We start from the raw sequence: 20414 nt of genomic DNA, 5'->3' as shown, positions 1-20414 counted from the left end.
ATCTGGCAACTGAGAAAATATCCACATTGACTAGGTAGGAAAAGCTGAGGCACACTCAGGTCCAAACCCCACCCCAGGCACTGTGCCATCCAATTAAGAAGGTATCCCCAACACCTATCCTCTCCCTGAGGAGAGAAGGGTTTGGACCTCATATTTACCACCCTAACTCTAAGATTCCCCACAGTGTGGCTTTTAATTCACCTGCCTCTAGAAGCAGAAGGGATTAGGCATACACAAGTCTCCCCAGACCACAGAACAAAGAGGTGATTATACATGGATGTGTAAGCACTTACAGAGAGGCTTCATCCCCCAGGATCAGGGTAGAGAAGGGCCTACAACTCAAAGCTCCCAGTTTCTGCCTGGAAGGGGTTGCCAATGTACTCTGTCAACTGCTGCTGTTACCAGTTGAGCTTCATACAAGCCTGCGTCAGGGAATTAACTGGGCTGACAAACATAACCTTTGGCAGCCTGAAGGGGAGCTTGGCAGCCCCCAAGCCTATTCCCCTGGCTCACTCCCATCAATAACTTCAGTCTACCAATCCCTCCTGGAAAAAGTTTTTCCATGCATCAAGCACCCCAACTTTTGTAACTTCTACTTGAGGGACTGCATCTTAAACCTCCTAGCTCTAGAAATAGAAAGGATTAGGAATATAAGAGTCTCATATGAGAATCTCCCCAGATCACAATACTAAGAGGTGGTTTTAAACAGGAGTGCAAGCAGTTCCAGGGACTACACCTCTTGGAAGCAGTGCAGAGAAAGCGCTGAAACACACAGTTCTGTTTTTCACTAAAAAGGATTTCTCTGTACATTCTTCCAGTGAATACTTGATGGTCTGGCTTCTAACTAACTTGCATCAGGGAGTTAATGGGGCAGGCAAACAATACACCTCTGGCAGCCTAAATGAGAGCTTGGTACTTGCCAAGACTTCTCCCTTAGCTTGCCCCAGCGATAACTCCAAGTCTACAGAAGCTTCCTAAAAGTAGTCTGTCCACTTATCGAGTGACATAACTTCTACAGCTCTCATGTAAGGACTACCTCCTTAGCCACCCAGCTCTGGGAGCTGATTTGGCTCTGCATTTCCAAGTGTCTCTAGACCACAGAAAACAAAGAGGTAGATATACAATGGGCCCACTCCCAGTGGCCATACCCTCAGAGGATGTAGTCTGAATGACAGTAGTATAGGTATTTGCCACAGAGCTTCTCCCTGGCTTAGAGTGGAGAGAGATAAATGCCTGCCTTAGTGCAGATAGATAATGCCTGCTTTAGTGCAATAAGAGATAAATACCTGCTCTCAGCTTCACCCTGAGGATAGAAGGAACTGGAACATGCATCTAACACCCTAATATTTTCAGCTGCATCTAGAGAGCGTGGCTTCTGTCTTACTGCTCTCATGGTACTAACAAGACTTGGCGCATCTTAATCTTCTGGGGCCACCAAAAACAGAGATATCAGATTGTACAAACACAGAGATTTGAGAGATACATTATAATTTCTGGCTGTACGAATTGGTAAGATCTTCTAAATAGGGGCCGGTTTGACAAGACTGGGAGAGGTTACTGTCTTGATGTACAGAAACCAACACAGCGAGCTAAAAGAAAAATGAAGAAATAGGAAAATATGTTCCATATAAAAGAATAAGATAAATCTCAAGAAACCGATCCTACTGAAATGGAGACATGTGGTTTTTCCAAGAGCGAATTCAAAATAATGGTCATAAAGATGCTCACCAAGGTCAGGAGAATAATGCAAGAACAAACAGAATTTCAACAAAAGAGAGTAAGAAAGTATAAAAAAGTACCCAACAAATCATGTAGCCGAAGAATACAATAAGAGAACTTAAAAAATTCAATAGAGGGGTTCAATGGCAGACTATATGAAGTGGAAGTGTATAAGTAAACCTGATGACAGGTCACTGAAAATCATCCAATGTGAGGAGCAGAAAGGAAAAAAAAATGAAAAGGAGTGAAGATAGCTTATGGAACTTATGAGATACCATCAACAGAAGAATACGCCCATTATCAAAATTGCAGAAGGAAAAGTGAAAGGAACAGAAAACATATTCAAAGAAATAATAAAAAAAAAAGCAAACTTCCCAAGCCTGGGGAAGGACATAGAAATCCAGATCCAAGAAACCCAAAGGACAACAAATAAGATGAACTCAGAGTTCCACAGTCCCATACTTAGACACCTACATAGTGTGGATGTCTGTTCCCTCCAAGTCTCATGTTGAAATGTGATACCCATTGTCAGAGGTAAGGCCTGGTGGGAGCTGTTTGGGTTATGGGGCAGCTCACTCATGAATGTTTTGGCAATGAGTGAGTTCTCACTTTTTGTTCACACAAGAGCTGGCTATCTAAAGGATCCTGGCATCTCTTCCTCTTTCTCTCACTTCCTCTCTCACTTCTTCTTCTTCGCCTGCTCCCCCTTTGCCTTACACCATGATTGTAAGCTTCCTGAGACCCTCATCAGAAGGTAAACAGATGCTGGTGCCATGCTTTTTAGCCTGCAGAACTATAAGCCAAATATATGTCTTTTCTTTATAAATTACCCAGCCTCAAATATGCCTTTACAAGCAACACAAAATAAGCAACACAGAAAGTTGGTAACAAAGAGTGAGGCATTGCTATAAAGGTAATTGAAAATGTAAAAGCAGCTTTGGAACTGGGTAATGGGCAGAGATTGGAAGAGTTTGGAGGGCTCAGAAGAAAACAGGAAAACGAGGGAAAGTAGGACTTCTTAGAGACTTATGTGGTTGTGATGAAAATGCCAATAGAAATATAGACAGAGAACATGCTGATGAGGTCTCAGATGATAGAAATATAGACAGAGGACAGGCTGATGAGGTCTCAGATGAAAATGAGGAAGTTATTGGAAAATAGAGTAAAGGTCACCCATGTGACACCCTAGCAAAGAACTTGGCTGTACTGTGTCCATGCCCTTAGGGATCTGTGGAAGTCTGGATTTAAGAGTGATGTCCTAGGGTATTCAGCAGAAGAAATTTGTAAGCAGTAAAATGTTCCAGAAGTGATGTGGCTGCTTTTAACAGTCTAAATTAGATATAGGAACAAAGAAATGACTTAAGGTTGAAACTTATATTGAAAAGAGAAGTACAGCATAAAAATTTGGAAAATTTACAGCCTAGCCATGTGGTAGAGAATGAAAGAACATTTTCAGGAAAGGAATTCAAGTGGCCTGTGGAGCAACCATTTGCTAGAGAGATTAGCATGACTAAAAGGAAGCCAAATGCTAATAGCCAACACAATGGCAAAAAGGCTCTGAAGGCATTTCAGAAATATTTGAAGCAGCCCCTCTTATCACAGGCCCAGAGGCCTAGGATGAAAGAATGGTTTTGGGGACTTGGTGTCACTGCCCTGCACCACCTCAGGAATGCTCCCCACATCCTGGCTGCTCTAGCTTTCATCATGGCTCAAAGGACCCCAGATACAGCTCAGGCCACTGCTTCAGAGGACATAGGCCATAAGCCTTTGTAGTTTCCATGTGGTGCTAAGCTTGCAGGCATGCAGAATGCAAGAATGAAGGAGGCCTGGCAGCTTCCACCTGGATTTCAGAGGATGTATGAGAAAGCCTGGGTGCCCATGCAGAAGGCTCTGCTCCTGCAACAGGCTTCTTCTAGGGTAGCACTGAAGGGAAATGTGGGACTGGAGTCCGCCTGGGGGCACTGCTCAGGGGAGCTGTGGGAATGAACCCACCCTCCAGACCCCAGAAAGACAGAGCCACTGGCAGCTTTCACCCTGAGCCTAAAAAAGCCACAGGCACTCAACTCCAGCCCTTGAGAGCAGCCATGGAGGCTGCAACATGCAAAGCCAGAGGGATCGAGCTGCTCAAGGCCTTGGGAGCCCATCTGGCATACCAGTGTGCCCAGGATGTGGGACAGAGAGTCAAAGATTGTTTTGGAGCTTTAAAGTGTGGGACCCATTGCTCCTTTCTTTTAGCCAATTTCTTCCTTTTGGAATGGGAATGTTTACCCAATGTTTGTACTACATTGTATCTTGGAAGTAAATAACTTTCTTTTTGTCTTACGGGTTCACAGGTGGAAAGAACTTGCCTTGAGTCTCAGATGAGACTTTGGAATTGAGACTTGGGACTTTTGAATTAACGCTGGAATAAGCCTTTAGTGTACTATTGAGAAGGGATGATTATATTTTGCAGTGTGAGAAGAACAAGATTTAGGGTCCAAGGGCGGAATGATATAGTTTGGATGTTTGTCCCCTCCAAATCTCATGTTGAAATGTGATCTCCATTGTTGGAGGTAAGGCCTGGTGGGAGCTGTTAGGTCATGGGGGCAGATCCCTCATGAATGGCTTGGTGCCCTCCCCATGGTAATGAGTGAGTTCTCACTCTGTTAGTTCACACTGGTTGTTTAAAGGGGCCTGGTACCTCCTCCTCTCTCTTGCTCCCTCTCTCATCATGTGACTCACCTACTCCCCCTTTGCCTTCCACCATGATTGTAAGCTTCCTGAGGCCTCAACAGAAGTTGAGTAGTGCTGGCACCATGTTTTTACAGCCTGCAGAACTATGAACCAAATATATCTCTTTTCTTTATAAATTAACCATCTCAACTATTCCTTTATAGCAGTGCAGAATGGACTAACACAGACACATTATCATCAAATTATCAAAAGTTAAAGACAAAAATTTTTAAAAGCATCAAGGGAAAAGTAGTTTGTTACATACAAGAGAACCCATACTAGACTATCGATCAAGTTTTCAACAGAAACCTAGTAGGCAAGAAAAAAGTGGAATATATAGTCAAAATCCTGAAAGAAAAATAAAACTGTCAACCAAGAATACTATCTCAGCAATGCTATCTTTCAAAAACAAAGAGGCAATAAAGACTTTCTCAGACAAACAAAAGGTGGAGGAGTTTATTGCCACTACCTTACAAGAAAAGCTAAAGAAAGTTCTTCAAGCTGTAGGAAAAGGATACTAATTAATAAAAGAAAATACCAGAAAGCATAAAAATCACTAGTAAAAGCACTGTCAAATTCAAATCACTCTAATGCTGTAATAGCAGGTTATTAATCAATTATATCTCTAGTATACAGGTTAAAAGACAAAACTAATAAAAACAACTATAGCTACAATGACTTGCCAAGGGATACACATTATAAAAACATGTAATTTGTGACATTAAGAACATAAATAGTGGGAGCAGGGAAAGTGAAAGTGTGGAGTTCGGGCATGCAGTAAAAATTAAATTGTTATCACCTTAAAATAGCCTATTGTGTTTTTTGGTAATCCTCAGAATAACCACACAGCAAAATAAGAACACATTGGATAACCTAGAAGAAATGGATAAATTCCTAGAAACATGTAACCTACCAAGACTGAATAATGAAGAAACTGAAAATCTGAACAGACCAATAAAGAGTAAGAAGATTGAATCAGTAATAAATAAAAAGTTTCCTCCTATCAAATAAAAACCCAGTACCAGATGGCATCACTGTGAATTTCTACCAAACATTTAATGCAGAATACCAATTCTTTTCAAACTGTCAAAAAATATCAGAGGAGGGAATACATCAAATTTGTTTTACAAGGCCAACATTACCCTGAAATTAAAGGCAGACAAAGACACTAAAAGAAAATTACAGGTCAATATTCCTGAACACAGACACAAAAATTATCAATAAAAACACTAGCAGCCGGTATGGTGGCTCACGCCTGTAATCCCAGCACTTTGGGAGGCCGAGGCAGGCAGATCATGAGGCCAGGAGTTTGAGACCAGCCTGACCAACATGGTGAAACCCTGTCTTTATTGGAAATACAAAAATTAGCCAGGCGTGGTGGCATGTGCCTGTAATCCCAGATCCGCAGGAGGCTGAGGCAGGAGAATCGCTTGAACCCGGGAGGCAGAGGCTGCAGTGAGCCAAGATTGCACCACTGAACTCTGGGCGACAGAGCAAGACTCAGTCTCAAAAACAAACAAAACAAAAAACAAACAAACAAAACACTAGCAAACCATGTTCCACAGTACAGTAAAAGGATCATTCACCATGATCAAGTGAGATTCATCCTTGAGATGCAACAACAGTTCAACATGCCCAAATCAATAAATGTGATCCACTGTATTAACAGAATGAAGGATAAAAATTATATAATCATCTCAATAGATGCAGAGAAAGCATTTAACAAAATTCAACAATGTTTCATAATAAAAACTCTCAACAAATTAGGTACAGAAGGAATGTACCTCAACATAATAAAGGCCATATATGAAAGCCTACAGATAACATCATGTTCAATGGTGAGAAGTTGAAAGCTTCTGATCAGGACTGAAATAAGGATGCCCACTCTCACCAATTCTATTCAATGTACTGTTGTAAGTCCTAGCCAAAGCAATTAGAAAAGAAAAAGAAATAAAAGAAATCCAAACAGGAAAGGAAGAAGTGAAATTGTCTCTTTTTGTTGAAGACATACAAAATCTTATGTACAGAAAACCCTAAAGACTCTACCAAAAAACGATTACAATAAATGAATTCAGTAAAGTTGCAGGATACAAAATCAACACACAAAAATCAGTAGCATTTCAATTCACCAACAATGAACTATCTGAAAAAGAAATTAAGAAAATAATCCCATTTACAATAGCATCAAAAAAGTACTCAGGAATAAGTTTAACCAAGGAGGTGAAAGATCTGTACAATGAAAACTCTAAAAGGCTGATGAAAGAAATTGAGGATGACACAAATACAGTAATGAGTTATGTAATGACAGGGATACATTCTGAGATATGTGTTGTTAGGTGATTCTGTCACTGTACAAATATCATAGAGTATATTTACACAAACACAGATGGTATAGCCCACTCCGTACCTAGGCTGTATCTCCTGGGCTATAAACCAGTATAGCATGTTACCATACTGCATACTGTGGGCAACTGTAAAACAATAGTATTTGTATATCTAAACATAGAAAAAGTGACGCCTTGCACTGCATCGTTACCATGACTATGACATCACCAGATGATAGGAATTTTTCAGCTCCATTACAATCTTATGGGACCACCACTAATATACACTCTGCCACTGACTGAAATGCCCTTATTGTGCCACATGACTGTAAATTGAAAGATATCCCAGGTTTATGGATTAGCAGAATTAATACTGTTAAAATGTCTATACTACCCAAAGCCATCTACAGATTCAGGGCAACTCCTATTAAAATCCCAATGTCATTCTTCATAGAAATAGAAAAACCTGAAAATTCATATGGAACCACAAAAGACACCCAAAATAGCCAAATCAATCTTGAGCAAAAATAACAAAGGTGGAGGCATCACATTAGCTAATTTCAAATATATTACAAAGATATAGTAATAAAGAGTGCATAGTAGCAGCATAAAAAGACACATTGTCCAATGAAATAGAATAGATAGCCCAGAAATAAACCCATGCATTTATGGTCAATTGATTTTCAACAAAGGTGCCAAGAATACACAATGAGGAAAGGACAGTCTCTTCAACCAAGTATTAGGAAAACTGACTATCCACATATAGAAGAATGAAATTGGGCCCTTATTTCGCCCCATATACTAGAATCAACTCAGAATGGATTAAAGACAGATGTAAAACATAAGACCTGAAACTAAAACTACTAGAAGAAAACATGAGGGAAAACCTCTTTGATATTGGTCTCAGCAATGATTTCTTGGATATGACTCCCAAAGCACAGGCAACAAAAGCAAAAATAGACAAATAGGAATGCATCAAACTAAAAGGTTTCTGCACAGCAATCAAAACAATCAACAGAATGAAGAGACAACTCACAGACTGGGAGAAGATATTTGCAAATCATACATCTGATAAAGGACTAATATTCAAAATATACAAGAAACTCAAACTACTCAATAACAAGAAAACAACCTTATTTTTTAAACATGGGCAAAAAACCGGAATAGACATTCCTCAAATGAAGACATACAAGTGGCCAACCTGATACATTAAAAAAATACTCAACATCACAAATCATCAGGGAAATACAAATTAAAACCACGGTGAGAAAACCTCACACCTGTTAGAATGGCTACTATCCAAAAGATGAAAGATAACAAGCTGGCAAGGGTATTGAGAAAAGGGAACCCCCTGTACATAGTTGATGGGAATGTAAATTAGTATAGCCATTTTGGAGAACAGCATGGAGGTTCCTCAAAACACTAAAAGTAGAACTGCCATAGGATCCAGCAATCCCACTTCTGGGTACGTATCTTAAGGAATTGAAACCAGTATGTTAAAGGGATATATGCACACCTGTGTTCACTGTAGCACTATTCACAATAGCCAAGATATAGAAACAACCTAAATGCCCATCAATAGGGAAATAAGCCAGGCATGGAAAAACAAATATGCATGATTTCACTTACATGTAAATCTTAAGAAGTCAAACTCACAGAAGTAGAATGTAGAACAGTAGTTAACAAAGGCTGGGTAAAGGTGAGGAGGTGGACAGGGGAATAAGAGATTGTTCGTCAGAGTACAAAGCTCCAGTTTAAGAGGAGGTATAAGTTCTAGCGATCCACTGCAAAGTACATTGACTATAATTAATAATAACGTACTATATATTTCAAAATTCTTAAAAGACTAATTTTAAATCTTTTTGCCACAAGGAAATAAGTATGTGAGGTGATGGATATGTTAATTAGCCTGATTCAATAATTCTACAATGTATGCATGCATCATAGCATCACATTTACCCCATAAATATATACAATTATTTTTCAATTAAAAATAAAATATAAAAAAAGAAAAAAGAATATATTAGTTAACAAGCATTTATTATCCACTCCAATTTTAAATATATTTCTTGTCATTAGGTAAAGATGAGGCCAATGTGTGATAAATGAGGACCACTGACTTTTTAATTGTTGTTTAATATGGATTCATAAAACTTTTCTTGTTACGTAGAAACAAGTGATAAAATATGTTAAATATTTAAAGTGTGATAATTAGGTACATAATATATACATGCATTTAAAATATATATGCATATATGTATATTTTATATGCATATTTTATATGCACAAAAATGTTAAATGTTAATTCTATTATAGTGAACTAATTATTAAAGTCAGCATAGAGGCAATATATTCATGTTTTTAGAAAATTTTTAAAGTCATAACAAATATTCCTATTGTGTTACCAACATACTCAACATCTGAACCAAATTTAATCTTTAACTGCTAAAGGGTTATTTATTCCATGGGTGTTATACCAACTATACTAATTTTATATCTTTCCTGAGAGACACTCAGGAAATATATATGTAATTTTTTAAAAATCACACCAGTAAATTCTAAATTGGCTGCTTAAACCCACAGATTCTGCAGGCCATTGATAATCCAACTTTTAATAACTTCTTTAGAAGCACTAGGGAAAAAAATTTTTTTTTAGTATCCCATTCTAAATTATAAAATTTTTAAAGACTTCAAAAACCTCTTTTAATTTACAATAAATATGAGAGAAGAAAATGACCAAATTAATGGCATGAAGCAACATTTTAGCTTTTAACCTTAATATGTCTCTTTTTATTTTAAAATAAGAACAAATCTTTTTTTATTACATGAAAAATTACATTTGTTTTTAATCAAGTGAACAGAATACCAAAGTTTGTATACCCAATTAACACATTTTAAATATCTGCTTAGGAAAAAAGTGATAGTAGCTCTAGCTCTATCACAGAATGACAACTCTTCATTTTGCAAATGTTTTCTAAGTAATGCTCAAATGAAAATTATTTCTCAGTTCTTTTGCAAATATCCATCTCATCTGCTAAAGTACTGTGACTTAATAAGCAGTGAAGCAAAATTCTTCAACCTACAGAGATCTAAGTTCATTTTTGTTACCTTTTTTCACCAAAATCCAACATTATTAGGTCATCCCTCAGTGAACTGGTCTGTTCCTCAACTATTCTCATCCTTTGCTGAAGTACTGTGAATGTTTCAGAAGCTGTAGCGTTGATGTGGGTTGGAGAAAGGACCGGTCTGGACACTGTAGTTTCCATATGTACCTAAGAATACAGTCACAATCTTAGTGTGGTAGGTCCTATTATTGTTCAAAAATAGTCACTGCCATTCTTGTGCCAGGATTAGGCATCAGTGTCCTGTTGAACTCAGGAATGGTGATGTGTTCTGCTTTGGCCAATTAAATGTAGGTGGAAGTTATAATAGCCAGCTTGTTCTTCACCATCTGTCTCTTTTCCCTCCCCTATGAGATGAGCAACATCCCAGGTAGGACTTTCTCCATGCACTAGGATCCCACGGTGACAATGACATCCAACAGACCCACAACCCATTCATGATATACAGTGTAGATGTCATGACATACAATAAACCTATGTTGTTGTAAGCCATTAAGATTGTTGAGTAGTTTATTTCACCATAATTTAGTCTATTCTATTTGCCACTATTAGTCAAACACAAGGACCTATGACTTGCTGAGGAAATGGCTTTTATTACTAGCCATTTTCATCATAACATTACCATTCAACCTTCTTGAAAAACATTCTATACTTGGACCTCTGTACAGCTGTCATAAAATAAATGACTTACCAACTATGTATCCTACATTGAAGCAGCATTTTAAAAAATAACATGCAACCTTAACTTCAAGCCAGAGCAAGACCTTTCTACAGCTATTGACATCAAATTTCCACAGACTCCTCCCCCAAAACCCAATGAAAATAAATAAGAATAGTGAGAATACTTTCAAGATATTAGTGACAGAAGCAGAATTAGCTTATATGTGATCCCAACGTGTAAATGAATCGTGTTCAATGACAAGGTAATCGGTGAAAACTTTAAAAACATTGTCCTGCAACTCCGTTCTGTACAGACATTTCTCTACTAATCATGCTATAAACCTTAGCCATTTCTAGCGATAGTGTTCGTATGGGAATGTGTTCACAAGGGTCCGACTTGGGATATCAGGAATACACCTTTCTACCCACTTCCTATGTCATCAGGTATCTCCCTGACCCTCACCTTCCTGGAAGTGAAAGGGAGGTCCACCTCATGTTCAAGTTGCTAAAGGTGGTCCCGGGACCCAGGGCAAGAATTCATGAGGTGGGGAGGACGGGTGGCAGGATTTAAGGGAGCAAGAATCATGGTGGGGCTGAGCTTGCTATACCCACTGAGGATATTTCTTCATCCTGAAATAGCTCTCCAATTCACTTTGTATCTTCTTCCCACAGGTCCCAGAAAATGGCCTATTTTTTCTTTTTTGAGACAGAGTCTTGCTCTGTCACCTAAGCTGGACTGAAATGGAGTGATCTCAGCTCACTGCAACCTCCACCTCGTGAATTCAAGCAATCCTCCCATCTCAGCCTCTCGGGTAGCTGACATTACAGGTGTGTGCCACCATGTCCAGCTAATTTTTTTTTTTTTTTTTTTTTTTTGTATTTTTAGTAGAGATGGGTTTTCACCATGTTGGCCAGGCTGGTCTCAGACTCCTGACCTCAAGTGATCTGCCAGCCTCAGTCTCCCAAAGTGCTGGCATTACAGGCATGAGCCATCACGCCCAGCCTATCTTTCTTTTTACTCTTACTATGGTGTTTCTGACCAGAATTTTTCTTTCACGTCCTACTGTGAAACATTTTTTGACACAAGCTTTTTGCATTCTTTAGATTTGCTGTTAAGTCAGCTTAAGGACATGGGGTGAAAGAAGCTCCCTTCTATTAATTAACTTTCATTTTTTCAGATCATTCCTGAAGGAAAGACAACAACATGCAGATATTGATGCAATCTCTGGACATACAAAAGATTCGAAGTAGGGTTCCTCTACATTTCTGGAAAAAAACAAAACAAAACAAAAAACAGATGTGGAGACTCCTGGTAACGTTACCACATAAGCCAGTATAGTATTCCTCAAGTAGTAAAAGGAAGAGCCTCTGAGTAAGTCCATAGGGCTGGATCAGCTGCCATAAACCAGGGCTGGAGTTGGGGCAGCCACCAACAGCACTGGGTGGGGAAAGAATGGAGGGGTAACAATGAAGAAGCACCTCCATTCTATTTTCTGTCACCTGCTGTCCAGCTACTGACCTAGAGATAAATCAGGCCAAAGATGGGGATAAAAAGTAGAGAAAGGGTGGCTAATGGGGTGTGTACAGACACAGCTCCTTTGTACTCTCTCCAAAAGAAGCAGAAAAGCCCCTGACCCCAGCCTCGCCTCAGTGGGCACACTCATGTGATATATTCTGGCCAAAGAGACTTTGGGCAGAAGTTTGCAAAAGGGCTCCTAGGCAGACTTTTGTTTTTCTAGATAAAAAGGAGAGAAATGACGGCACCTGTCTTTTCCTACCCCCTTACAATTCCCAGAGCGTTCTATCAGTCAGGCATGCAGCAACTCATTCTCAAATATAAACAAAGAGCCAAAGATCACCAGTGTCTGATAAACACAAGGAAATGACAGAGAACCTCAGACTAACATGACACTTGGGCAAAACCAGTAATATTCAAACTCTGCTTATGTGAGATAAAAAACTTTTGTTTTTTTTGTTTTAGTCACTTTCTTCTACATACAGTAGGCCCAGGCATTAGCCGATGGAAAAACAAGTAGAAGGAAGAAGTAAAAATGACAAGCAGTGCCGGAGAGGGGAAGGGAGAACAATTTCTGTGGCAATTTATTAGGCCCAGGTAGCTAGTTATAATATAGAGTCTTGTCTATGTTCATTTATATCAGAAGCCAAGCACATAATACTAATACTCATATTGCAAAAGTCTATGTTTGGAAAAAAATATAGGAAATGGAGAAGTTCCCCCACATATTTTGAATAGGATGCAGATTCCCAACTAAAATTTTTTCATGTAATTGTTCAAATGTCTAGTTTTGTTGATATTTCCCTAAGGAACCTATGATCTGTATTAAATGCTTACAGTGGCTCTCCAGGACATGTGTACATTCAGCCATGAAAACAAAACAGCAAATCATTTAAATTGCTTCATTTGTTTAAAAAAAAAAAGAAGGTCCAACATGTTGCGGTAGGAATTTGGTTTGCATCCACACTGAGTGCCACCCGACCCTGCTCTACACTGAAGCTTCTCAGGCTTCCACAGAGAAAATATACTTTCAGAAAGGAGGAACCAACTTGGCCCAGCCTCTGAGGGGCAGGAGGTTTATAGAAAATTCACCCCAAGAAGGGGGAGACTGAGGTGACTTGGACACTCATTGATGGTTGGCAGGGGACAAAGCTTTTGAGTGAAATACATGGTGTTGTCCTTAAAATATCCTCTTAGTCAATCGCTGAGAATCCTGTTCAGGTCATCAAAGTTGCTGATACAAAAATTAAATAAGCCAATCTAGCCTTTGGGGATTTACTAAAAACAGATCTCATGGCCAGGCACAGTGGCTCATGCCTGTAGTTCCAGCATTTTAGAAAGGCCTATGTGGGAGGATCACTTGAGGCCAGGAGTTCCAGACCAGCTTGGCCCACATGGCAAGACCCTATTCTCTTCCAAAAATTTTTAAAAATGAGCTGGGCACGGTGGCCTGTGCCTGTAGCCCTAGCTACTTGGGAGGCAGAGGCAGGAGGATTACTTGAGCCCAGGAGGTAGAGGCTGCAGTGAGCTATGATTGTGCCACTGTACCCCAGCCTGGCTGACAAAGCAAGACCTTGTCTCTAAAAAAATAAAAATAAAAACAAGTCTGAGGGTTAGTTAAAAATCTTCCCTCCCAACCACCACCTCCACTTCCCACCATGGGAAAACAAAAACAAAAATCAAACAATGCCAAGGTCAGGAGAGTCCTTGGAAGCAAGGGAGGGGGCAGTGATGGCTGAGTAGCAAGAGGACAGCCTTAAAGCCACCAGGCAGAGTCCCCGAGTATCTGGGAGGCTGTTAAAGTATGAGATAAGAACTTTCAATCCAGTAAATTAATCTACCAAGTTGGGGCTTAAATTTAGAGATTCTTATTTTCACTGCAGTTGTTCATACCGTTGCCTGTCCTCCCCATCTGGTAGGCCCAAAGCAGGGATAGCAGAAATGCCACCCACACCCCTACATACATAAATACACAAACACTCTCCATTGGCCACCTGGCAGATCCTTATAAGTCATAGTTCTATGGCTCATAGTCTAAGAAGCACAGTCTTACATGAAAAGAATCTACCTGTAATGGCTGACATTCTAGCAAAGAGACAACAGCTTCAACATATCTGTGCTTTGTTGTGTTTGAAAAGGAGCAAATATTGATTGCTGCCTTGAATCTAAGTCCTAACGCTTGATAGTAACAGTAATAAAAATACTGATATAAACTTTTATTTTTAAAAAAGTTCATTCATAACTAATTTCTATGCATATATCATTATTAAACTAATAGAATTCTGTCTTAATGTTTAGGGAGAATATTTCCAAAGAGCTTCTAGGCAGGTAACCTTATGGAAAGCATGGCAAGAAAAAGACCACTGTTACAAGTAATATACCAGTAAAAGCCAGATGACTTTGAAAAGAGAACACGTGCTTCTGTGGACACAGGCTCCATTCCTACACCTGGCAATAGGTGTACAATGGCAAAAGCATATACAAGTATATGCTGTTGGTTCCAAAATAACAGTCCAGGGAGTCAATGTTGTTTATCACAACCACTGGAAAATAATATGGTAACACTGTCTTCATTCACTCACACATCTAACAAATATTTCCTGAACATTTACCATGAGCCACACACTGTTATAGGCAATGGGGCAGGGGGCAGGGGGCAGGGGCGGGGTAGAGCAGTACTGACAAAACTCCCTGCCTTCGTGGAGCTTATATTCCAGCTGAAGAAGACAGACAGTAAGTAAAATACATAGTTTGTTTATTGGTGATAAGTGCAAAGGAGGAGAATGAAACAGGAAAGAACATGGGATGGAGGCTACAGGGCAGATTTTCATTTTAAACAGGGTGGTCAAAGAAGGCCTCATAACATTTGAGCAAAGACCTGTTATATAATGGCAGAAAGGCCCAGAAGACGGAAACAGCAAGTGCAAAGGCCTGAAGTTAGAAGGTCTGTTGAGTCCACACACAATAAAGAGGTGGGTTTGGCTGCAGAGGAAGGAGTAGCACAGAGAACATTGAGAGATGAGGTCAGAGAGTAATAAAAAAACCAAAATATGGCCGGGCGCGGTGGCTCACGCCTGTAATCCCAGCACTTTGGGAGGCCGAGGCGGGTGGATCACGAGGTCTGGAGATCGAGACCATCCTGGCTAACATGGCGAAACCCCGTCTCTACTAAAAATACAAAAAAAAAAAAAAAAAAAAAAAAATTAGCCGGGCGTGGTGGCATGCGCCTGTAGTTTCAGCTACTCGGGAGGCTGAGGCAGGAGAATGGTGTGAACCCGGGAGGCGGAGCTTGCAGTGAGCTGAGACTGCTGCACTCCAGCATGGGAGACAGAGTGAGACTCCGTTTCAAAAAAATAAATAAATAAACCAGAATACACAGAGCCTTGAAGGCCATTGTAAAAGTTTGGCTTTTGCTGTCAGTGATTCTCAGAGCCACTGGAGGTCTATAGCTGAGGAATGCTATCTAACTTTCCTTTTAACTGGATCACTTTGACTCCCTCCCACTCCAAATGGTGGAAGAACAAGAGCAGAAGTAGAGATGCTGCTGGTTAGAACCAAGGTGACAGCAGCGGTATTCCTACTGTAAGAAGTGGTTAGTGGCTAGATATACTTGAAAGATAGCTTTTGCTGATGCATTAGATATGAGATATGAGGGAAAGGAAGAAGCCAAGATTACTACAAGGTTTTTGGCCTGGATGGTGCTATCACTGAGACAATGCAAACTTATTAAGGAAGAATCCGTTTTGTGGAAAAGATAAAGAGTAGTTTTTAAAATGTCAAATTTAAAACATGAAAGATACTAAATACATTATTGAATTTGTGGATCTGAAGTTTGGGGGTGAGGTGTGGACTGGAGATTAATTTCTGAAGAGCTCAAGAAAACCATAAGGCAGGATAACAGAGAACAGGACCTAGTCCTGAGCACGCCAAGATTAACAAATTAGAAGCATGTGGGGGGGGGGGGCATTTAAGACGGACTAATACGAACTTCTCCAAAGTGTGGTTAAAAGTAAACATTTTTCTATCTTTAGAGCCTAGTACAGTGCCTGGGAAATTATAGGTGGTAAATAAACAGAATACTTCGACAGGAATTTAACGAATGTCTATTCCGTTCTAGCAAGAGCGCCAGGTACTGCGGAAACCGTAAAGAGCAAGCGCAAATTCCTGACACCTACATTCTGGTAAGCAAGCCAGGGAGGATTAACTGGTGGCAAAAATCAAACATCAACGCCGAAATAGCCTTCCCAGGAACCTATTAAACTCCAGTTTAACACATAAATGAAGGTGGTATTGGGCTTATCTGGAGGCTTCGGTGGCTATCCCCCATCCCTCAGCCGGAGCCAGGCCAATGCAAACTTCGCTCCTAAATGGCTTTCACCGGCAGCCAACGACGAAGCGCCTTAAATCAGGGCCCTGAGGTCCAGGGAGGGAGACTGGACTCCGTCAGGACAGGGAGAGGGCGCCAGGGAGTGGTGACTGTCCTTATCTGAGACGACGACTCTCCCCCACGAGCCTCCGACCACCGCTCACTAGCCCAGGGCCCGGCAGCCTCACCCTACAGTCCATCTGTCCGCCTGAGGGTCCGTACTGCAGCAGGCGAGCGGGTTTCCACGGAACTAACACAGCATTTTAAACCAACCCGCTCCCCGGCGCAGTAGCTCCGGTACGCAGGCGCACCCGTGGCAGGGCATGTCGGGAACTGTAGTTTTCCCGGCCCAGGAGGGCCCTCCGCCCTGGGCGGGACCCAGGCCGGCATCCGGCGGCGCTCAGGGAATGCGTAGCGCCGTGAACCAAATGACGACAGGCTCCATTGTGCTCGCGAGCGGGGCACGCCGGGATATGTAGTTTCCGGCCCCCGCCCTCCGGGAGGTCCTGTGCTGCCCACTTCACAGTGACTTGTCTCTGCCTGGTGAACTCGCGGTGTTCTGCTAATCTTGGTAAATACATACCCTACAGCAGAGTAAAGAGCATAAAAATTGGTTAAAAATTCAGAGCTTAAACATTCTTCTCGTTAAAGGAAAAATCAAGTCCCTCTTCTTCCTCGTCCATGATGGCCACATGGAGAGTAAAACACAGAAATCTGTTCTCTGGTCTTTCGTCTCTTCGGCATAAATTATTTCTTGCCCTGTCGACAAGTTAATAGGTATTTGTAAATCTGAGTGTAAGTAGCTATGAAACGAAAAAGAGCATTGAACTGTTCCTGGTTTTTTTGGTGGTTTGTTTTTTTGAGATAGAGTCTTCTTCTGTCGCCCAGGGTGGATTACGGTGTTGCAATCTCGACTCACTGCAGCCTCGACCTCCCGAGCTTAAGCGATCCTCCCATCTCAGCCTCCCCAGTATCCGAGACCACAGGCGCGCGCCACCACGTCTGGCTAATTTTTGTGTTTTTTCGTGGAGGCGGGGTTATCACCATATTGCTCAGGCTGGTCTCTTTGGGCTCGAGCCATCCGCCCACCTCGGCCTCCCAAAAGTCCTGGGATTACAGGCGTGCATCACCACGCCAACGTTTCTGAGTTGTTTTGCTTTAAGAATATGTATTCCCACTTAAGGGAAAGCCTTCTATAGTGCGAAGACGACACGGCTTTGCATTTTGGTAGCTGGACAGAACACCTGTTATCCCTGCCAGGGCAATTAAAATGCATTTCTCTCTTCTCCCTGAGAGTGCAGCCAAGAATCACTTCAGCCCTCTCATATAAGCAATCAGATCCGAGATGAGACCTCATTTACTTAGCCTGACAATTGATCTTGCTATTCTAATTCTTTTCATAGCGGAGCCTCAATGTGAGATGCAGAGACTGCCCATCAAACCACAGCCATATTCATCAAGCTTTGAGCCGATCCGGTGAAGGAGAAATGAGCACTGCATACATTATTCAGAGAAAGGGACCAAATAAAGCTTTTAATAGGAAATGAAAATGTATTTTAAAGCGTCAGTGCAAAGAGCCAATTATTTTCATTATGTATGTTTTATCTTGCAATGACCTCTGGTTTATCAGTGGAATTAAGAGATGAGTGATCCGTGTATCCACGTGTTTTTGTGTAATGAGAGTTTTCACCTTCTCAAATCTCCATATTAAGCAGCAGTCAGGGAACCAAACTGATTAAATTCGTGTTTTTCATTTGTTTTCCCCTATTCACCGTCTGGCAAACCGTATAAGAACTTAAGCAATTACGAAGTTAGAGAAAAGGACCTGAAGTCTTCAATAAACTTGAAATCAGGGAGTATAGTTCTCCAACTTTGTCCTTTCTCAAATTTGTTTTGGCTGTTCCTTTAACTTTCTGGTTCCTTTAACTTTCTCCCAAATTTTTTGAATCAACTTGTTGATACCTACAAAAATTCTGCTAGGATTTTGATTGAAATAATGCCAAACATACCGATTTTCTTGCTGATTTCCCTCTTGATTTTCAGTTGATAAATAGTTCTCAGACATTACCCCATTTATCAAACAAGATCATTTCATTCATGGAAATCCTAGCTATTCCATGAAGACCACATTCTCTTTCACTTCGATGGTCTCCTAACTGGTTTTCCTATTACCCCTTCCAGAGTATCCTTCATATGGCTACCAGATCTTTTTAAAAAGTAAATCTGATTATCTCAGGTCTTTGCTTGAAAACATTTAATGGTTCCACCATTGAACTAAAAGTTTTCCGTTGAGCAGGATGAAGACCAAACTGGTAATAGCTTCAGCCGAACCCTCCAGCCTACTCTGCCCTTAGTGCCCCAGTGGAACTCTGAATTCAAGCCTGCTACCATAGAATGTCTTTGTGCTTGCAGGTTATGCTCACTGCTGCTCATGGCCTTCCTCTTGTCAGTCTCACCAGTTCAACAGAAACTTAGCCTCTTCTGTGAAGCCATTCTATTCTCTCCCAAAGCACTTCATAATTGTCAATGTATCTTATTTCCCCTTATTTGAGCTGTAAGCTACTTAAGGACAGGAATTTGTTTTTTTCTTTTCAACACCAAGTACAATGCCCGGCACACAGTAGGCGTTTGGAAAGTTTTTGTTAGGTGAGTGAATGAATAAATTTTGAACAGCTCTACTAATAGAGGCTGTGTTTCACTCTCTACTTGTAAGCCAGGAAAAGGCCTCCAAATAGAATATATGCTGCAAATGATTGGACATTGTAGTTACACGAATGGCAGTAAAGTTCCCTGCAACTACTTCCCCTTGGAGTTGGAAATGTATTCCGTGGACAAAGAAATGCAAACAAAACACCCAAAGTTTTCATATCTTGTTGGTACAATAAAAGAATAAAAATGGCAAATTCACTAACTGGTTCCTCACCTTATGTGGGCAATCCAGATATTTTGGTAAAGTATTGGCTCTGGGTATAAAGATTAGGATTTGAAAGAGTCTTTGGCTTTTTAATGAACTGGTGAATCAGCCCAAGGCTGAGAAGATAATTCTTTTTTTTTTTTTTTTTTTTTTTTTGAGATGGAGTCTTGCTCTGTGGCCCAGGCTGGAGTGCAGTGGCTGGATCTCTGCTCACTGCAAGCTCTGCCTCCCGGGTTCACGCCATTCTCCTGCCTCAGCTTCCTCAGCAGCTGGGACCATAGGTGCCTGCCACCACACCCCGCTAATTTTTTTGTATTATTAGTAGAGACGGGGTTTCACCATGTTAGCCAGGATGGTCTCGATCTCTGGACCTCATGATCCGCCCGCTTCGGTCTCCCAAAGTGCTGGGATTACAGGCGTGAGCCACCGCGCCTGGCCAAGGCTGAGAAGATAATTCTATTAATTGAATTGGCCAAGGGTAACAGTGCTTCTCATAAGGTCTCTGTCACTTAGCTCCACCAACTAAATTTTATAGTCAGGTAGATTTTCACCTTGTTGCATTAACCAAACTTATGAATAAGGTCAAGGCTATGATGACACTGCTGCAGCTCTATTTTACATTTCCTAAGATTAAAGTACTCTTTTGTACTTTATAACACCACCACACATGATTCTGACTGTAACCTTTGGTGTAGTAGTTATATTCTCATTTTACTGATGAAGTAACTGACACCGGGGGAAGTTAAGTAACTTGCCTAAAGGCCATACAGCCAATAAGTGGCAGAATGGTTATTTGGAGTTGGCTCTATCTCACTTCAAAGCTTATGCATTTTGGTTAGACTCCATCTCCTACCACTCTCCACCCCATCTGACAGCAGTGGGGTAAGACAGAATTTTCAGCATCTAACTATGCAATGAGAAATATATGAATTAACTTCACACAGTCAAAAACCATGTTTATCAAAGAAAATAAGGAAATCCAGGTGGTGGTATGTGAGTATTTACTATGCCATTCTTACAAATGTTCTGTATGTCTAAAATTATTTTCACGATAAAAATTTTTTTATGAGGAAAATGTCTA

At 40.7% G+C, this 20414-nt stretch overlaps 1 protein-coding gene and 1 long non-coding RNA gene across 28 annotated transcripts in view; one reads left to right on the top strand and one right to left on the bottom strand.

Moving 5' to 3' along the window:
- The window catches only part of CCDC150 (coiled-coil domain containing 150), a 94296-nt gene extending 77429 nt beyond the window's left edge, over positions 1–16867 (bottom strand). For 11 of the 26 annotated variants that reach the window (XM_054549602.1, XM_063712934.1, XM_063712939.1 and 8 more), the window contains exons 1-2: positions 16608–16820; positions 9864–10027 (exon numbers count right to left, since the gene is read on the bottom strand). In XM_054549602.1, coding sequence (XP_054405577.1) covers positions 9864–10027; positions 16608–16619 — 176 coding nt within the window. In that variant the 5' untranslated portion in view covers positions 16620–16820. Of the gene's footprint in view, positions 1–9863; positions 10028–16607 lie in introns of all 26 variants that reach the window. The other 15 variants (XR_010136068.1, XM_054549614.1, XM_024243875.2 and 12 more) reach the window with 5 other exon arrangements.
- On the top strand, positions 16695–18287 carry LOC129058084 (uncharacterized). Of its 2 annotated transcripts, none has more exons than XR_008522930.1 (3): positions 16695–16990; positions 17071–17196; positions 17823–18287. It is a non-coding gene; the product is annotated as an uncharacterized LOC129058084 (long non-coding RNA). The 2 variants fall into 2 exon arrangements; XR_008522929.2 differs by having other exon boundaries at positions 16840–16990; positions 17071–17214; positions 17823–18216.
- The last annotated feature ends 2127 nt before the right edge of the window (positions 18288–20414 follow it).

Source organism: Pongo abelii, chromosome 11, assembly GCF_028885655.2.
Source record: "Pongo abelii isolate AG06213 chromosome 11, NHGRI_mPonAbe1-v2.0_pri, whole genome shotgun sequence".
NCBI classification, from domain to species: domain Eukaryota; kingdom Metazoa; phylum Chordata; class Mammalia; order Primates; family Hominidae; genus Pongo; species Pongo abelii.
The sequence above is the reverse complement of the archived record's forward strand: the minus strand, read 5'-3'. Positions and strand labels throughout refer to the sequence as shown.